The sequence below is a fragment of the Bos taurus genome, chromosome 21 (genome assembly GCF_002263795.3).
Source record: "Bos taurus isolate L1 Dominette 01449 registration number 42190680 breed Hereford chromosome 21, ARS-UCD2.0, whole genome shotgun sequence".
Lineage (NCBI taxonomy): Eukaryota > Metazoa > Chordata > Mammalia > Artiodactyla > Bovidae > Bos > Bos taurus.
Genome location: NC_037348.1, coordinates 5,165,808 through 5,187,291, shown reverse-complemented (window position 1 = coordinate 5,187,291; position 21,484 = coordinate 5,165,808). Strand labels below are relative to the sequence as shown.

Here is a 21,484-nt window from a genome sequence, read left to right as displayed (position 1 = left end):
CCCCCTCCCACCTCCCTCCCCATACCATCCCTCTGGGTCATCCCAGTGCACCAGCCCCAAGCACCCTGTATCCTGCATCAAACCTGGACTGGCGATTTGTTTCTTATATGATATTATACATGTTTCAATGCCATTCTCCCAAATCATCCCCCACCTCCCTCTCCCACAGAGTCCAAAAGACTGTTCTATACATCTGTGTCTCTTTTGCTGTCTCGCATACAGGGTTATCGTTACCATCTTTCTAAATTCCATATATACACGGAGAAAATCCTTGCTACTGGAACTCACCGATGTTTTTTTCTTAGTGGTAGGTGGTTTTCTGCAACTTGAATAGTAGTTGAGGGTAGCATACTCCATCAGAGCAGCAAAGACAAATAAGAAGCACACAGTCACGAAAAGGTCCATGGCAGTCACATAGGACACCCGGGGCAAGGAGTTCCTGGCTATGGTGCTGAGTGTGGTCATGGTCAGCACTGTGGTGATGCCTGCACGGGGGACACACGGCAAGCTGTAAGAGACGCTGGACAGAATCCCTCCATTCCACACGCTGCTTTATTTTTATGTGAATCCTCCTTCTTGGCATTGCGTAAACGTAATAATACTTTTCATTGTAATGTACATATAATATTATAAGCAACATTTCCATAATACATTTTATTATAGTCTTCACAATATTAAAATATATGAATTAAGTTGATATCCCATTTATTCATTAATTTTTGTATTGTTTGACATTTTTTAAAAATATATTTTTAATGAAAGTGAGATTTGCAGTCCCCTATACTTTGTCTGTTCCTCATCTCACACTTTTCTTCTGGCCAGGTAAACTAGTTCCTGTCTTACTTCTCCTTTTGTATTGAAGACTCAGCAGAAACACCACTTTTTCTGAGGCAAATCACTTTATAGTACTCCAGGCAGAGCTGATAATACACACATCTTCACTATTCCTATACATTCTACGTGCCTCATTTTTTGCATGGTCACAGAGAGTTGCTTATGTCTTTGTGGTCTGCCTCCCTGCATAGAATGTGTGATCTTTAAAAGCAAAACTATATCTTGCTCATCCTTTCTTGCCCATTACATAGCACCATGTCTAGCATTCTAACTATTTCAATAAATGCTTTTTATGAGTGCATTGATTCATTGGTTAATTAGTTAACTAATCACAGTATTAATCTGACTTTATTTCATATATGTTGGCCAACACTAAAGATTTAATCAAAGACTGTGGAGCAAATTTAAGAGATGTATATGTGATAGAAAGATCAGGTAGACATGACAGATGAATGCACATTAGTTCCTATCTTTACAGTAGTATCACAGCTCCTGTTTAGTGCCTCCCTGGTATGTCAATCAGCAAGAAATTGTAGAATAAGTCAAATAGAACAGCATGCACAGCATGGTCAGGTGTACAGGATATTGAACTAGAAGTCAAAGCCTTCAGCCTTGCTCTGAGCCTTCTCAACATTTGGTCAGATAAAGCCACTTACCCTCTTTGAATCAGTTTCTTTAATCAGTACAGTGAAAACAGAATGTCAGGCTCTCCTTATTGCAGGTGGGAAAGTTGTGATACATTTTGTAAAAATGCATTGTAAATTTGAAAAGTATACACTGATGGCAGGTAAATTTTTATGAAAAATATAGATTTTGTAATAAATGTTCAATTTAACATTTTCAAAATGTGGTGACCATGTTATGTCTAAAGAATTTGTAGGTAGGGCTTCCCTGGTGGCTCAGATGGTAAAGTGTCTGCCCACAATGTGGGAGACCCGGGTTTGATCCCTGGGTTGGGAAGATCTCCTGGAGAAGGAAACGGCAGCCCACTCCAGTATCCTTGCCTGGAAAATCCCACGAACAGAGGACACTGGTAGTCTACAGTCCATGAGTTTGCAACAGTCAGACACAACTGAGCAACTTCACTTTCACTTTCATTTTCAAGAAATTTGCGTATTTTTACTAAATTTCTTCAAAAAATTTTAAAGTTGATTCTTCTTCTCTTTTCATTTTGGAGTACCAGTTGAAGTTGTGTTATACATCTCTATATTGTCCCACAGATCACTGAGGCTCTGTTCAGTTTAGTTCACTTCAGTTCAGTCACTCAGACATGTCCGACTCTTTGCGACCCCATGAACTGCAACATGCCAGGCCTCCCTGTCCATCACCAACTCCCAGAGTTCACTCAAACCCATGTCCATCAAGTTGGTGATGCCATCCAACCATCTCATCCTCTGTCGTCCCCTTCTCCTCCTGTCCTCAATCTTTCCCAGCATCAGGGTCTTTTCAAATGAGTCAGCTCTTCACATCAGGTGGCCAAAGTATTGGAGTTTCAGCTTCAACATCAGTCCTTCCAATGAACACCCAGGACTGATCTCCTTTAGCATGGACTGATTGGATCTCCTTGCAGTCCAAGGGACTCTCTAGAGTCTTCTCCAACACCACAGTTCAAAACCATCAATTCTTCGGAGCTCAGATTTCTTTATAGTCCAACTCTCACATCCATACATGACCACTGGAAAAACCATAGCCTTGACTAGATGGAACTTTGTTGACAATGTAATGTCTCTGTTTTTTAGTATGCTGTCTAGGTTGGTCATAACTTTGCTTCCAAGGAACTTTCAATCTGCTTTTAAGCTCATTTAGTGATTATTTTCAATTTGACTATTATACATCTTATTCTAGAACTTCATTTTTAAGAAAGGTATTTGTTGATATTATCCATCTTGTCATTCACTAACATTGTATTTTCTTTTAAATCCTTGAACACCGTTATAATAGCTGCTTTAAAGCCCATATCTGCTGATTCAACATCAAAGTTGCATTTTAATGTTGACTTTTTTTCTTGATCATGGCTCACAATTATCTGCTTCTTAGAAAGCCTAGTAATTTTTTACTGTATATACAATATTGTAGATGATACATGATGGACTATGTAATTTTTTTAAAAGAATGTTGAATTCTTCCTTATAATAAATAGTTGATTTACTGGTGGTTTTGCTTGATTTGTCATGGCATGATTTGTTTCATTTAGGGGAAGTCTAGAGAATTGCTTTATTAAGCAGAGCCCTTCAGGTGTCTCAATTAAATATGCTAGTGTTGAGATTTCTCCACTCTTCTGGTCAGCAAATCTATTACCTGCAAGAATGATATATTTTTAGTATCCCTGTCCTCTTAACACCATGATGGCTACTCTTCGATAGGACTTGCATAGTTTCAAGTTGTGCAGAAATATTACTCTGTTTTGAAGCTGATCTTTAAAGTTATACTCACTATGACCTCTGAATTTGTCATTGTCAGGTCATAACTTGAAGAATAGTTGCTAAATTTATGTTATGCCTTTGTCAGCTGATTTATCATGTATTTTATATAAGAATGCAAAACAAATATTGGGCAGAGGGGTCAGTTCAGTTCAGTTCACTCAGTAGTGTCCAACTCTTTACAGCCCCAAGGACGGCAGCACGCCAGGCTTCCCTGTCCATCACCAATTTCCAGAGCTTTCTCAAACTCATGCTCATTGAGTTGGTGATGCCATCCATCCATTTCATCCTCTGTCACCCCCTTCTCCTCCTGCCTTCAATCTTTCCCAGCATCAGGGTACTTTCCAATGAGTCACCTCTTTGCATCAGGTGGCCAAAGTAGGAGCTTCAGCTTCAGCATCAGTCCTTCTAATGAATATTCAGGACTGATTTACTTTAGGATTGACTGGTTTGATCTCCTTGCAGTCCAAGGGACTCTCAAGAGTGTTCTCCAACACCACAGTTCAAAAGCATAAATTTCTTGGAGCTCAACTTTCTTTTTGGTACAACTCTCACATCCATACATGACTTCTGGAAAAACCATAGCTTTGACTAGACGGACCTTTGTTGGCTAAGTAATGTCTCTGCTTTTTAATATGCTGTCTCAGTTGGTCATAGCTTTTCTTCCAAGGAACAAGTGTCTTTTAATTTCATGGCTGCAGTTACCATCTGTAGTGATTTTGGAGCCCAAGAAAAGAAAGTCTATCACTGTTTCCATTGTTTCCCCATCTATTTGCAATGAAGTGATGGAACCCAATGCCATGATCTTCTTTTTTTGAATGCTGCATTTAAAGCCAGCTTTTTCACTCTTCTCTTTCACTTTCATCAAGAGGCTCTTTAGTTCTTCTTTGCTTTCTGCCATGCTACTGCTAAGTTGCTTCAGTCGTGTCTGACCCTGTGCGACCCCATAGACGGCAGCCCACTAGTCTCCCCTGTCCCTGGGATTCTCCAGGCAAGAACACTGGAGTGGGTTGCCATTTCCTTCTCCAATGCATGAACGTGAAAAGTGAAAGTGAAGTAGCTCAGTCGTATCCAACTCTTCACAACCCCATGGACTGCAGCCTACCAGGCTCCTCCGTCCATGGGATTTTCCATGCAAAAGTACTGGAGTGGGGTGCCATCGCCTTCTCTGACATAAGGGTGGTGTTGTCTGCATATCTGAGGCTATTGACGTTTCTCCTGGCAATCTTGATTCCAGCTTGTGCTTCATCCAACCTGGCATTTCACATGATGTACTCTGCATAGAAGTTAAATAAGCAGGGTGACAATATACAGCCTTAACATACTCTTTTCCCAATTTGCAATCAGTCCATTGTTCCATGTCCGGTTCTAACTGTTTCTTCTTGACCTGCATACAGATTTCTCAGGAGGCAGGTAAGGTGGTCTGGTATTCTCATCTTTTCCACAGGACAGAGGATATTTCCACAGGACAGAGGATATTAAAGGCTAATTTACCTTGTTCAAAAAGTACTGTGCTGTTAAACAAACAAGAATTAAAAAACCAACAGAAGTGGTGCAATGTAATATACAAGATTTTGCAGTTTTTTTTTTTTTTTATATTGAGGTAGCTTGATTTCCAAAAGAAATTGTGAGAGTGCTGGTGGAAAGAACTATGTATCATACATTATTAACAAATAAAAATATAGAAAGTTAGGCAAAATTCCCACCATAAAGAAAAACTGATATAAAACATGCACTACAATTCTAAAACCACTGAAATTTAATGTTTTATTAAGAGAACTTTGGGTACCAGAGAAAAATTTATGAAAAGACTTTGAGCATTAATGTGTAAATTGTAGCTGAAAAGAATAATCATTTTTTTGTTTGCTGGTAAATTTGCTCTAGCCAAGCAGTACTTCTTTTATTGAAAGACTGTTTTACTGATTTGGTCACCAATCCTCAAAGGTTCTATTTCCATACACTGTTCTATTTCCATTCACTGACATAATGAGACTTTTGAGTGTGGCAGGTTTCAGAACATGACTACATTTTTAATGACATCATCCGTAGAGCACAGTACAGAATGATGCAATTGATTTATTTTGAATACCTGACTTCAACTTAAGTGGTACACAGGGAATTCTATTGTCAGGAAGAAAAATCTAACTTGTCTACTTAAAAATAAATAAAATAATCAAGTAGCCCTCAAATTAGATCAGTTACATTTGAACTTTTTCATTGAAAGTATTTTTATGAATATAGTTCTATATTAAAATTACAAAAAATGGTAGGAGACTTTTTTGAAACTCACCTAATGCTGTTCTTGCTGGTGTAGCATCTTTTTTGATCCAGAATGATACCCAGGACAAAACCACAGTCAGTATACAAGGAATATATGTTTGAATAGTGAAGTATCCCATTCTTCTACTCAATTCAAAATATATAGTCATGACAACATAGTCACCTGTAACGAAGTATTGCCAAATTAACCAACTTTCTTGTGTTAAAATAATTCAAGGAAATAATTTATAACTTATTTTGTTAAATGAATGACTTGATAAAAGTATTCAAGTACAGCATTTATCAAATTGGAGAAAGAGTCAGAATTCTGGGGCTCTGAAACTTAATTTTTATTATATCCATGGCTGCATGAAGTATTTTACTGTAAAAGACACACAAAAAAATACACATTACTTGATATGTGTGATAGATGTGCACATTTATTCTATGCCATTATTCTACACCATTTATTCAGGCCATTACTCAATGAGCTATTATCACTTCTGTCTAGCTGTATGTTACATGTTTAAAACCAAGAATAAGAAAAAACTCATCCCTCAAGTAACTCTATTCTCAGTTTGCTTTTTCAATAGTAACAGACTTATACATAAACTTTTATATCTAAACTTCAGTAACAAATTTATATTTCGATTTTTGTAGTATGAATTTAAGCTTATCAATCACTTACTATAATGTTTTGCATAATATTTTTATATTTATTTTATCCTTTCATGATTACTCAGAAAACAAACAGAATAAATCATTTTATGGACACTACTTCCTCTTTACTAAAGCAAAGCCACACATAAACGAGTTGGGATTAATAGAGATGTTACTGGAAATCTCATAAGATTCCATGAGGGACTGGGAGAGTGTGCATGCCTAATACGTTGTTTATTTTATTCCAAAGTCGCCTCTACCCATGTCTTTTCTAGGTGATCTTTTGCAGAACTGTGTCTCTCTCCTTCCTCCCATTTGACCTCCATCCTTCAACCTACTGGATTCAACCTTCTGGCACCTGAAATTCACGATGACCAGAAATGAGCCTCTATCACACCAATACCTTCTCTTAGCTTAGGTCCTCCTTTCATTTATCCAAGGTGGGAATCTAGACAACCATTTCTGATTCATTTTCCCTTCTTCAACTTCTCTATTTCCCCCAATTCCTCTTCCTACCTGGCCCATGTACTATTTACCAAAGCCCCTGGCTTGTCTCATAACAACCTTCAGTACTCTGGATCATTCTGCGTCCTGTCACCAAAAAGATCTTTCCAGAACACAGCATCTTGTTTCTCCTGTACAACTGTCAAAACTTTATGGTGGAGAGAATAAGATGGAGCAGTAGGTGGACATGGAGTGCATCTCTCTCCATGGATACATCAGGAATACACCTTCAGACACAGAAGCGTGTGCAGAACACCAGCTGAGAGTGGGCAGGAGCTCCTGACCAGTGGAAAAGAATATATAGAACCACATAAAACTCGGTAGAATGAAAGAAGTAGGGAAAAAAAGAGAAGCATTAGTAGCACTGGACCTGCCTCTGGCAGGCGGGGGAACTGAGCAGGGGTTTGACCTCCACACTGGGGCAACTGTTTGGGACAGAGGAGAGATAGTTGAGGCTGAGAGTGAAGCAGCTGATCTGTGACAGTCTAAACGGAATAATAATCACACAGAAAATCCTTGCCACAGCCATACATACCCCAGTCAGGGACGTGGGTCCCTTAGAAGGCACAGCAGCTGGGGGCTGGAGTGCAGGGATTGTGGAGGAATCCAGGGTGAGGTCTGTGGTTGACGGTGGGGAGATGGCCCTAGGGGACATGCGGGAGGAGACTGTAGTAGGAAATGCCTGTGGAGGAAAGCCAGGCAGCCTTGGAGGCAAGGTGATACTGCTGTGTGTAGGGATGGGGCCATCACTTTAGCCTCTCTCTCCCACAGGCCAGCACCAGCAGCTGAACAACAGAGAGGCTGGCCCTTCAAGCACCTGGCAGTGCTGAGCAACAGAGAAGGACCCAAGTCAGGGGAGCCCTCTAAAGGCCTGAATGGGTGGGGCAATGGAGGAGGTCTCACCGAAGATCACCAGCTACCAGAGGCTGGAAAAAGACTCTGATAGGGCCATAGCTACTGTAGTTGAGGCAGTCTGTGTCCCTGCACACTTGGTGCCGCTGTGCCACCTTCATGCTCAGTCCTCCCTGGGGCAGAGCTGCCACAGACTAGAAAAAGCCCTAATAAAACCATGTCTCCTGTGACAAGAGACATTAATGCTCCTGCATAGCCAGTGTTCCTGTGATCCAAGCAACTGCGCCACCTCCATGCATGATCCCTACTGGGAAAGAACTGCCAGAAGCTAGAAAGAGTCCTGTATCTATGCAAACGGGGTCACTTTGGTCACATCAAACTCTTTAAGACCCTGTGGACTGTGGTCTGCAGGCTTTTCTGCCCAGGAGATTCTCCTGGCAGGAATACTGGAGTAGGTTGCCATACCCTTCTAGAGCACGATACTTCCTGCTGCCAGCTCCCTTGAGTACTTGGTGCTGCCAGGGCCCCTGTGACCTAAGCAGCTGTACCACCTTCACAGCTGGCCCTCACTGGCGCAGAACCAAGTCCTCCAGGGCATCCTCATGAGCAAACCCGTCTGGATGACCCACATCCAGAGGTAGAGATAAAGCTACAGTTGAAACCCAGGGGCAGTGTGGCTAAGGAAGAATACCCAAAACCTTCCCACCCACTGTACAAACTAGATTAAATCCACACAATCAACTAGGAAGACTGTGTTTATGGAATATTTAAAAGGACAACGAGAGTTCTCACAAAAGAAAATGTACTAGTTCTGACACCTGTGGACATTGAAGGCAAGAACACACAGGAAGAGTACCAGATTAGAGTCTGAGCAGATCCCACAGCAGGTCCAGACACCAGCCCAGTGTTGAACGGCATCCTAGGGAGGTGAGGTGGACTGTGACTCCTGGTGAGGGAATGGATGCTGACAGCAGAGACTCAAGAGAACATTTCTTATCTTTTGACTTGTTCTGTAGTTGCTTCTGGATGTTCCCCCCATCCCCTTTCACTCTGTTGTTGTAGTTGATGTTTTTTACCAGCACTATTAAATCTATTTAAACTTTAGAGAATTTTTTAAAATATAAATTTATTTATTTTAATTGGAGGTTAATTACTTTACAATATTGTATTGGTTTTGCCATACATCAACATGAATCTACCACAGGTATACACGTGTTCCCCATCCTGAACACCCCTCCCTCCTCCCTCCCCGTACCATCCCTCTGGGTCGTCAATAGCCAGGACAAGGAAGAAACCCAGAGAATTTTTTAAAATTGCACTTTTTATTTCTGTTATATACTGCCTCTGTATTGGCCTTTTGCAGTTCTGTGGGGTTTTCCTTTTTTTTTTTTTTTACTTCTTGTTATCTCTTTTTAAAAAATTAAAAAATTTATTGTTATTTTTTTCTACATTTATTCCTTTGTTTGTTTTTCCTACTGTTCTTTTCCCATTGTAGTTAATCTTTACTGTATATAAATCCTCTTTATCTACTTCTGCTTAACTTTGCATTTATATTCTTTGTTTCTTTTTCTCACATATATGTCAGTTTATTTTGTTTTTGTTGTTTTATTCCCCAGTTGGCACCTTGCTTTAGTTCTGTTTTCCAGTTTGCACTTTAGTTAGTTTTAATCTTAATTGGTGGATATAATTTTTGATTTCCTTTGTTTGCAAGGTCAATCTATTATACTTTATCTTTTTTGGACTTTTGGTTTTGCTTCTGGGTGTACATATATGTGTGTATATTCCATTATTTTAGTTATTATTTACCTGATTTTGTAATTGCCATTTATCTGGGATGCACCTTTTGTTTCTCACTTTTGTTGTTTGTTTTAATACCATTTAATGCCATAACAAACCACCTGTGAATCTCTGTTCCTGGCCAGAGCCCAGGCCCTGAGACTTTGGAGTGGGTGCACTGACTCCAAGTCCCTAGATTACCAGAGAACTCCTAACCCTAGGGAATATCAAATATTGAGAACAGCAACAAAGGCAACCATTTGTGTGAAAGACCTGGCACCACCCAACTGCCAGTAGCACCCTGTGCAGGATGCCTCATTCAAACAAAAAATAAGACAAAAATACAAACCCAATCATCAGCAGACAGGATTACCACCTCACTCAGCCATGCCCATCAGAGGGGAAAAAACTCACCTCCTCCAACAGGAACACAAGCATAAGTCACAGCCTACCTGAAACTTACACAAACCACTGGACCAACCTAATGGGGGCAGAAACCAAAAGGAAGAAAGAATTCAACATCAAAGCCTGGGAAAAGGAGGCCTCAAACACAATAAGTTAAAAATAAATAAATAAATAATGAAAAGTAGAGAAATAATGTGCAAATGAAAGAACAATCTAGAAACATATAAGTCCAAATAAATAAAGAGGAAATAGGCAGACTACCTGAAAAAGAATTCAGAATAATGATAGTAAAGATGAGCCAAAACTTCAAAAAATAAAATGGAGAAAATGCAAGTATCAATTAACAAAGACCTATTGAAATAAAAGAATAAACATACAGAGACAAACAGCACAATTACTGAAATTAAAAATACTCTTGAAGGAATCACTAGTAGAATACCTGAGGCAGAAGAATGGAAAAGTAAGCTGGATGATAGAATGGTGGAAATAACTCCTGAAGAGCAGAGTAAAGTAAAAAGAATGAAGACTATCCTCAGTTAGTCTCAAAGAGGATAGTTTCAGAGACCTCTGGGACAATATTAAATGCATCAACAATCAAATTATAGGGGTCCCAGTAGAAGAAGAGAAAAAGAAAGGGTATGAGAAAATTTTTGAAGCGATTATAGTTGAAAATTTTCCCAAATTGGGAAAGGAAATAGTCAATCAAGTCCAAGGAGCATAAAGTATTCCATACAGGATAAACCCAAGGAGAAACACACCAAGACACATACTAATCAAAGCAACAAAGATTAAACACAAAGAAAGAATACTAAAAACAGCAAGAGAAAAACAACAAGTAACATACATAGGAAACCCCATACATTTAACAGCTAATCTGCTGGCAGAAACTCTTCAGGCCAGAAGGGAATGTCAGGATATATTTAAAGTACTGAATGGGAAAAAAATCTGTAACCAAGATTATTCTACCTGGTAAAAATCTCATTCAAAATTGATGGAGAAATCAAAAGCTTTACAGACAGGCAAAAGTTAAGAGAATTTAGTACCACAAAATCAGCTTTACAACAAATGTTAAAGGGACTTATATAGTCAGGAAATACAAGAGAAGAAAAAGATCTACAAAAATAAACCCCAAACAATTAAGAAAATGGCAATAGGAACATATATATCAATAATTACTTTAAATGTAAACGGATTAAATTCTCCATCCAAAAGAGACAAAATGGTTGAATGGATACAAAAACAAAACCCACATGTATACTGTCTATAAGAAACCCACTTCAGACCTAAAGACACATATAGACTGCAAATGAGAGGATGGAAAGATATATTCCACTCAAATGGAAATCAAAAGAATGCTGGAGTAGCAATCCTCATATCATAAAAAATAGATCTTAAAATAAAATAAAATATATTACAAGAGATAAGGAAGGATACTACATAATGATCAAGGGATCAATCCAAGAGGAAGACATAGGAATAGATGTTGTAAATATCTATGCACCCAACATAGGAGCACCTCAATACATAAGACAAACACTAACAGACAAAAAAGGAGAAATTGACAGTAACGCAATAATAGTAGGAGACTTTAACATCCCACTTACACCAATGGTCAGATTATCAAAAAGAAAATTAAAAAGGAAACACAATCTTAAATGACACATTAGAACAGATGGATCTTATTGATGTCTTCAGGGCATTCCATTCAAATGCAGAAGAATGCACTTTTTTTTCAAGTGCACATGGAACATTCTCCAGGACAGACCACATCTTGGGTCACAAATCAAACCTCAGTAAATTTAAGAAAATTGAAATCATATAAAGCATCTTTTATGACCACAAAACTAGATATCAATTACAAGCAAATAACTATAAAAAACACAGACACATAGAGATAAACAATATGTTTCTAAATAATGAGCAGGTTACTGAAGAAATCAAAAGGGAAATAAAAAAAAGTCTTAGAAACAAATGACAATGAAAAAAAAAAAACAATTCAAAACCTATGGGATGTAGCAAAAGCTGTTCTAAGAGGGAAGTTTATAGCAATACAATCTTACCTAAAGAAACAAGAAAATCATTGAATAGAAAATCTAACTTTACACTAAAACAACTGGAAAAGAAGAAGAAGAACAACAAAAACCCCAAAATCAGTAGAAGGAAAGATATCATAAGGATCGGAACAGAAATAAATGAAAATGAAATGAAGGAAACAATAGTAAAGATTAATAAAACTAAAAGCTGGTTCTTTGAGAAGATAAACAAAATTGACAAACCTTTAGCCAGACTCATCAAGAAAAAAGAGAGAGAAGAACCAAATCAAAAAAATTAGAAATGAAAAAAGGAGAGGTTACAACAGATAGTGCAGAAATATAAAGGATTATAAAAAACTATTATAAGCAACTATATGGAAATAAAATGGACAACCTGAAAGAAATGGGCAGATTCCTAGAAAAGTTCAATTTTCTAAGACTGAACCAGGAAGAAAGAAATTATGAACAACTCAATTACAAGCAGTGAAATTGAAACTGTGATCAAAATTCTCCCCAAAAACAAAAGCCCAGGGCCAGATGGCTTCACAAGTAAATTCTCTCAAACATTTAGAGAAAACCTAATGCCTATCCTTCTAAAACTCTTTCAAAAAATTGCAGAGGAAGGAACACTTCCAGACCCATTCTAAGAGCCCACGATCACCCTGATACCAAAACCAGGCAAAGACAACACAATAAATGGAAATTACAGGCCAATATCACTGATGAATATAGATGCAAAAATCCTCAACAAAATTCTAGCAAACAGGATTCAACAAACATTGAAAAGCTCGTACACCATGATCAAATTGGGTTTATTCCATGGATGCAAAGATTCTTCAATATATCCAAATCAATCAATGTGATACACCATATTAACAAATTGAAAGATTAAACCATATTGCAATCTCAATAGATGCAGAAAAAGCCTTTGACAAAATTCAGCACATACTTATGATTAAAATTTAAAAGAAAAAAAAAGAGGGCCTAGAAGGAACCTACCTCAAAATAGTAAAGGCCATATATGATAAACCCACAGTTTATCCTGCTGGGGAACAAGACAAGGGTGTCCACTCTCACCACTATTATTCAATGTAGTTTTGGAAGTCCTAGCTACAGCAATCAGAGAAGAAAAAGAAATAAAAGGAATCCAGACCAGAAAAGAAGTAAAGTAGTCACTGTTTGCAGATGACATGATACTATACATAGAAAACCCTAAAGATACTATCAGAAGATTACTAGAACTCATCAGAGAATTTAGCAGTCACAGAATACAAACCAATACACAGAAATCATTTGCATTCCCATATACTAACAATGAAAAATCAGAAAGAGAAATTAAGGAATCAATCCCATTCACCATTGCAACTATAAGAATAAAATAGCTAGGGATAAACCTACATAAGGAGACAAAAGAATGGTATGTAAAAAATTATAAGACACTGATGAAAGAAATAGAAGATGACATAAACAGATGGAGAGATATTTCACGTTCCTATGCAATAAGGATCAATATGTGAAAATGATTATAAAATGTGAAAATGACTATACTGCCAAATGCAATCTGCAGATTCAATGCAATTCCTATCAAATTACCAATGGTATTTTTCACAGAACTAGAACAAAAAATTTCTCAATTCATATAGAAACACAAAAGACCCTGAATAACCAAAGCAGTCTTGGGAAAGAAGAATGGAGCTTGAGGAATCAATCTTCCTGACTTCAGATTATACTACAAAACTACAGTCATCAAGACAGAATGGTACTGGCACAAAAACAGAAATATAGACCAATGGAACAAGATAAAAATCCCCAAAATAAACCCATGCATCTATGGGTACCTTATTTTTCACAGAGGAATCAAGAATATACAATGGGGCAAAGATAGCCTCTTCAATATGTGGTGCTGGTAAAACTGGACAGCTACATGCAAAAGAATGAAATTAGAACAGTTCCTAACACCATATATGAAGATAAACTCAGAATAGATTACAGACCTAAATGTAAGACCAAAAACTATAAAACTCTAGAGGAAAACATAGGTGGAACATTCTCTGAGATAAATCACAGCCAGGTCCTCTACGACCCACCTCCCAGAGAAATGGAAATAAAAATGAAAATAAACAAATGGAACCTAATTAAACTTAAAAGCTTTTGGACAATGAAGGAAACTATAAGCAAGATGAAGAGGCAGCCTTCAGAATGGGAGGAAATAATAGCAAATGAAACAACTGACAAAGAATTAATCTCCAAAATATAGAAGCAGCTCATGTAGCTCAATATCGGTAAAATAAACAACTCAATCAGTAAGTGGGCCAAAGAAACTAAACAGACACTTCTCCAAAGAAGACATACAGATGGCTAACAGACACATGAAAAGATGCTCAATATAGTTCATTATCAGAAAAATACAAACCAAATTACAGTGAGATATCACCCCACACCAAACAGAATGACCAACATCAAAAAGTCTACAAACAATAAATGCTGGAGAGGGTGTGGGAAAAGTGAACCCTCTTGGAGTGTTGGTTAGAGTGTAAAATGATACAGACACTATGGAGATTCCTTAAAAAACTAGGACTAAAACCACCATATGACCCAACAATCCTACTACTAGGCATATACCTGAGGAAATATAAATTGAAAAAGATACATGTCCCCCAATGTTCACTGCAGCACAATTTACAACAGCTAGAACATGGAAGCCACCTAGATGTCCATTGGCAGATGAATGGATAAAGAAGCTGTGGTACATATATACAATGAAATATTACTCAGCCACAAAAGGGATGCATTTGAGTCTACATTATAATGAGGTGAATGAATGGATAGCCTATTATACAGAGTGAAGTAAGTCAGAAAGAGAAAGATAAATATCATGTATTAACACATATATTTGGAAACTAGAAAGATTGTACCAATGCATTTATCTGCAGGGCAGCAATGGAGAAACAGACATAGAGAACAGACTTATGGACATGGGGGCAGGGGGAGGAAGGAGAGGGTAAATGTATGGAGAGAGTAACATAGAAACTTACATTACCATAAGTAAAATAGATAGCCAATGGAAATTTGCTGTATGACTCAGGGAACTCAAAAAGGGGCTTTATAACAACCTAGAGTGGTGAGATGGGAGGGGGTTGGGAGGGACGTTTAAGAAGGAGGGGACATATGTATACCTATGATTGATTTATGTTGATATTTGGTAGAAAACAACAAATTTCTGTTAAGCAATTATCCTTTGATTCAAAAAAAATAAAGAAAGAAAATTTTAAAAAAGGGAAAAATACTTTATTATGGTCTTTCTGGGGCCCAGGGTAAGCTACCCCAAAATATGCCTCAATGGCATAGTGATTACTTTGAATTAAAGTTACTTAAGAAATGACCAATGCAAGAGATATCTACTCTGACCCTCCTATTTGTCTACAGAAGTAGGAAAACAATCTCTCATGTGAAAGGTGTACTCTCCACGTCTAGAGGTAGGTCATCCTTATTGCCAGGAAGCCTGTATAAACAAACCTTTTCCCTTCTTTAATTGATTTCTCACTAATTAAGCACTCAAAACCCAAGTTCTTTATCCTATTAATTCCTTACAGATGTATTGTTCTTTTTGGTCTAAAAAGTATAAAAGCTACATTTTGGGCACTTCCCATTTTTATGAGACCTCCTTGTGTATGAATCAAATTTTGTTTCTTTTTCTCTTGTTAATCTGCATAATGTCAATTTTATCATTAATATTAGTCCAGCCATAATAACTCAAGAGGGGTGGAGGGTGGGGGGAATTTCCCCCTCTCCAACAGTCTGCATCATTCTGAATGAAATGCCCCCTTGACCCTGTATTCTTTGCACTTCCCCAGGTTCTCAGATGTGCCAAGATCCTTCCCCAGTGGTTGCTACATATCTTCTTTTCTGCGTAGGATGTGCTTCCTTTCACCTGCATCCAAATAGTTCACACTCAACTTTGAAGCTCAGCTTAGAAATCATTTAGTCCAGGAAGCACTCTCTAATTATTTCTAACAACTGTGACTAATTTATTTCTATAATTATAATAAAATATTAGACTCAAAACCAATAAACTAGTTGAGTTTTAGAATATATGCCTTGTTTATCAATGTTACTTGATAAGCAATCAGCTGGTACTTGTTTAAAAAAAAAGATCTTCATGGTTGCAGAGTCAGACACGATCAAGCGATTGAACACCACATGTGCAGTTTCTCAGATAAGGCCAGGTCCATCCCTAGTTATATTTGTCATTCGTTCTAGGACTGGTGACTGAAAAAGAAATGTTTCTTCTATGAAAAAAGTCCCAAAGTCCCATTTTTACTTAAAATATTCACAAGCAGACTATATGAAGCCCATGTAAAATTATGCCTTTCAACAAATTAGAATATTTTTTGCAAAATATGGTGTTCTGTTGTAGCAATACTCAGGATGGCCAATAGAAACATCAATTTGGAGATTATTTCCCAAGAAACATTAAACATTTTTAGCAAATTAGTATTTCAGTACAAAGGAAGGAGAATGATTACCCTGAAGCAATAAAAAACACAAACATATTTTTCTAAGTAATATGAAGGTCAAGTTATATCATTTCCTGGGGAAATATTATTATTTATGTGTGACATTTAAAGGTCTATTAATATTTACATAAAATTTCAATAAAAACTGAGCAGAAAATAGAAAAGCAAAACATAATAAAACACCCTACCAGTTATGAACACAATCTCAGTGGAATATTCCACATGTTGAATAATTTCTTCAACCACCATTGTAATTTCCTCAGTGAGGAAAACAGGGGGACAACTCCAGAGCAGATTCATTTTAACAAATTCATCTAACTTGCACCAACCTGAGGTGAACAGATTCCGCATAGCCTGTGTTCAGAATACCCCTTTGCCTAACTCATGAGTCTGCCTGAACGTCCCACTGTTAGATGTGAAAGTGAGAAGGGGTGTCAGGGCCACATTCTGGGGCTTGGTTCTATAACTCAGTTGGCTCTTGGTGAGGTTCTGGGACACAACCTAAAAAGTGGTTCCAGAGAACCCCTGGTTCTCTGTTTCCAGCTTCCATGGGGAACAAATATCTGGAGAAGCAGTAGCAGGAGGAATTGTGGGTTCCAGCTTTACTGTCTCAGACAGGAAGACCAATACAAAGCCAATGTGCCAATCACCCCAAATTGGAAGGAAGAGGGCATAGGGCTCTCATTTTCAGAAATACCATGTTTCTGTACATAATTTATTTGTCTAGGCTTAAGTTAAAACATATCTTCATAGGAGGCAAACCATTTCCTTATTTCTGAAAACATGTGCCTATTAAGTTTCTCAGGGATTCCCAGGTAGCTCACTGGTAATGAATTCACCTGCCAATGTAAGAGACACAGGAGACATGGGTTCAATCCCTAGGTTGGGAAGATCCCCTGGAGGAGAAAATGGCAACCCACTCCAGTATTCTCACCTGGACAATCCCATGGGCAGAGGAGCATACTGGGGTAAGTCTATACGGTTTCAAAGAGTCGGACACGACTGAGTGAACACCACACGTGCAGTTTCTCAGATAAGGCCAGGTGCATTCCTAGTTATATTTGTCATTAGTTCTAGGACTGGTGACTGAAAAAGAAATGTTTATTCTATGTGCTTCCCCTCTGCAAGTGTTCACATACCTGCACACATGCATGTTATGAACACACAGACACATACTCAGGGACCTGGCAAGCTCCAACTTGAGTATGAAGTCTCCTCTCCAAGTACATGCTTTTTTAGAGGTCTTAATTCCTTCTCTGAGGTGTTTTAGCTGTTTACTCTGATAATTGTGCAGCCTTCCTAATACAATTCATGAACTAAATTGCAGAGATTTTGTTTTATTGTGATTCAGTTCAGTTCAGTCGCTCATTCAGGTCTGACTCTTTGCGACCCCATGAATTGCAGCACACCAGGCCTCCCTGTCCATCACCAACTCCCGGAGTTCACTCAGGCTCATGTCCATCGAGTCGGTGATGCCATCCAGCCATCTCGTCCTCTGTCATCCCCTTTTCCTCTTGCCCCCAATCCCTCCCAGCATCAGAGTCTTTTCCAATGAGTCAACTCTTCAGACGAGGTGGCCAAAGTACTGGAGTTTCAGCTTTAGTTCTTTCTAAATCAGACACTTGAGTTTCCAATTAACTTTTATGACAGATAACAGGGTTCAGTGATTCTAGAATCCTTAAAGGTCATCAGAGTCTGCCATGAAATGCGCCTGATGCCCATTTCCCAGGGGAAGATAGAATGGAAAAAGTTGGAGAGGGAGTGAGAAATTTCTCTGATTTATCAAGATAGACAAGTCATCTTGGGTCAGTGGAACTGTAAGAAGAATTTACCTTTTTTGCTAATTGCTCATTTTTGTGACTTTTTTCCTGAGCCAAGGTAAGGAAAAGTTATACTGAAGACTTTTTCGGAGAGCAGGTGAATTGTTACTTTTTAGGACAACAGCATAGAACAGCCTGTTGATACTACTTATACAATAAAAATTTGTTAAGCTAGTACTGTGTTCCATGAGATATAAAGATTAGCAACATACAGAATGTTCCCTGAAGATTAAACACTAGCTATATCTTACATAATTTTCACTGTTCCCAGAGAATACTATTATAAATCATTATTTACTCAATGTCATGGATACCTTCATTTCTTTATTTCTCCTCAAGACACCAAAAACATACCTGGCAGACATACCCTAAAATGACTTCCAATTAGTCACACATTTGTATGACTCTCTCCTCTTGAGAACCTGGGCAGAACATGTGATTTGGTTTTAGCATGGATTTTGTAGATCTGTTAATTTCAGGTTTGATCCAAAGAAAGATTATTGTGGGTGGGCCTGACTTAATCAGAAGAAAATCCTTAAAAGAACTGAGTCTTTCATGATGAAAAATTCTTCTAGTCTTGAAGAAGTGAGCTGCCATCAGCTCTACAGTTACAAACAATGAATTCTTCCAACAGCCTAATGAGTTTAGAAGTAAATTTTTCCCCAATCAAGATTGCAGATGAAAATTAAGCTCAGGCTAAATCACAGCCTTATGAGAGCCTAGACAAAGGACTGAGATAAGCCACACCCATATTCCTTGCAGAAACTGTTGAATTATGTTGATTTTGTCTTAAGCCACAAAATTGCTGGTAATATGTTACAAAGAAATGGAAAAATAAAGGAGAATAACATCAGCACAGTGGCCAAACCAAAGGTCCCTTAAACATGTTGCTTCCTACAATTCAGTTCAGTTCAGTTCATTTCAGTCACTCAGTCATGTCTGACTCTTTGCAATCCCATGGACTGCAGTATGCCAGGCCTCCCTGTCCATCACCAACTTCCAGAGTTTACCCAAACTCATGTCCATTGAGTCAGTGATGCCATCCAACCATCTCATCCTCTGTTGTCCCTTCTCCTCCTGCCCTCAATCTTTTCCAGCATCAGTGTCTTTTCAAATGAGTCAGCTCTTTTCATGAGGTGGCCAAAGTATTGGAGTTTCAGCCTCAACATCAGTCCTTCCAGTGAACAACCAGGACTGATCTCCTCTAGAATGGACTGGTTGGATCTCCTTGCAGTCCAAGGGACTCTCAAGAGTCTTCTCCAACACCATAGTTCAAAAGTATCAATTCTTCAGTGCTCAGCTTTCTTCACAGTCCAACTCACACATCCATACACGACCACTGGAAAAACCATAGCCTTGACTAGACGGACCTTTTTTGGCAAAGTAATGTCTCTGCTTTTTAATATGCTGTCTAGGTTGGTCATAACTTTCCTTCCAAGGAGTAAGCATCTTTTAATTTCATGGCTGCAGTCACCATCTGCAGTGATTTGGGACCCCCCCAAAATAAAGTCAGCCACTGTTTCCACTGTTTCCCCATCTATTTCCCATGAAGTGATGGGACCGGATGCCATGATCTTCGTTTTCTGAATGTTGAGCTCTAAGCTGTAAGCTCAACTTTTTCACTCTTCTCTTTCACTTTCATCAAATGGCTCTTTAGTTCTTCTTCACTTTCTGCCATAAGGTTGGTGTCATCTGCATATCTGAGGTTATTGATCTTTCTCCTGGCAATCTTGATTCCAGCTTGTGCTTCATTTAGCCCAGAGTTTCTCATGATGTACCCTGCATAGAAGTTAAATAAGCAGAGTGACAATATATAGTCTTGGTGTACTCCTTTTCCTATTGGGAACCAGTCTGTTGTTCCATGTCCAGTTCTAACTGTTGCTTCCTGACCTGCATAGATTTCTCAAGATGCAAGTCAGGTGGTCTGGTATTCCCATCTCTTGCATTTATCCATGGATAAAAGTGCCTTTGTGGGAGATGTGGGATTCAGCTAGGAGACTGTGAAAAAATGATGCTGTTGAAGAATAAAGAGAGACCCACTGAGAAAACAGATTTATACCCAGATGACTGACTCATTGCAGTCACAGCTACAGACCTAGAAACAACTCTGATTGTATTAGAATTCAGCTACAGTCCTGTTTGATTTTGGTTCTGTCAGCAACACCATATGCCTAGGGACCTATGAGGAGTCACACCCACTGTGTGTTGGCTATTAGGTATACAGAACCCAGCGGTGGGCCATGAAGTGGCCCATGAATCAGCTCCTGCCCTTCTTAGCTGTGGTCAGGGAGCTTCTGAAAACACTGATTTAAACAATCACCTACAGATGAGATAGACTTTGTGGGAATCCAGGAGTCTAGTGAAAAAGTTTCACTATTAGAGCAAATAAATCAAGATTAGACTTTACCCACATCACCTCTTCCCCCAAGGCAGTACAGCTCTGAGCCAAGAGATTTTCCTCACCTGTGATTTCTCCCATAGAAGAAACTGAAAGCACAAAAGTGAATGCCTGCTTTCCCTGGTGTGAGAGATTCTGCTAATGACACCCACTTTTCTCTTCCCTCACCCAGAGCACTGAATCCTGAGTGGCAACCTGAGGGGTGGTGAGCACTTAGAGCTTGTAATGGACCTTAACAAAGGATAAAGATTCTATCAAGTGCTCCAGGGATTCAATCAGAAGGTGTGCCCACAAGTTACTGAGGGCGCCTCACCTGTGGATTTCCCCAAATGGCCTATAGGCACTTCTAGGACTCTACATGTGATATCCCCCCTGCAACCTGCAGCTAGCTCCCTGTGTATGCTCCCAACAGTGGCAAGAGCAAGCTTTAGTAGATGGATAGTGGGTGCACTGCAGAAAGCTGGCTCAAATCCAGGCCTGAGATAAACCACAAACATTCTTTTTTTCAAATTCATTTTTCAAACAATTTTAATCAGTATTTTCTGGCCTTCTCCTGTTTTTTATTTTTTAATTGAAGTATGTTTTATGCACAGTATTATATGTTACAGGTAACAATTTAATGGCTCACAATTTTTAAAGATTTTTTAAAGGTTATAAATATTCCATTTATAGATATTGGCTAAATACTCTGTACCGTACAATAAATATATCCGTATACCTAATAGTTTGTAACTCGTACCTCCTACTTTTAATTGCTCCTCCCAGCTTCCCTCTCTCTATTGGTAACCAGTAGTTTGTTCTCTGGATCTAGGAGTCTGCTTCTTTTCTGTTATATTCACTAGTTCATGTAGTTTTTAGATTCCACATATAAGTGATACAATATTTTTCCACATATAAGTGATACATTATTTTTATTTCTCTGTCTGATTCATTTCAATTAGCATTATTCCCTCCAAGCCCATCCATGTTGCAGCTAGTGGCAAATTTTCATCCTTTTTAATTGCTG

General features: G+C 38.4%; 1 protein-coding gene across 1 annotated transcript in view; it reads right to left on the bottom strand.

Moving 5' to 3' along the window:
• The window catches only part of GABRG3 (gamma-aminobutyric acid type A receptor subunit gamma3), an 807,126-nt gene that overhangs the window by 17,251 nt on the left and 768,391 nt on the right, over window positions 1-21,484 (bottom strand). The window contains exons 7-8 of the mRNA XM_024982259.2: window positions 5,545-5,697; window positions 289-485 (exon numbers count right to left, since the gene is read on the bottom strand). Coding sequence (XP_024838027.1) covers window positions 289-485; window positions 5,545-5,697 — 350 coding nt within the window. The remainder of the gene's footprint in view (window positions 1-288; window positions 486-5,544; window positions 5,698-21,484) is intronic.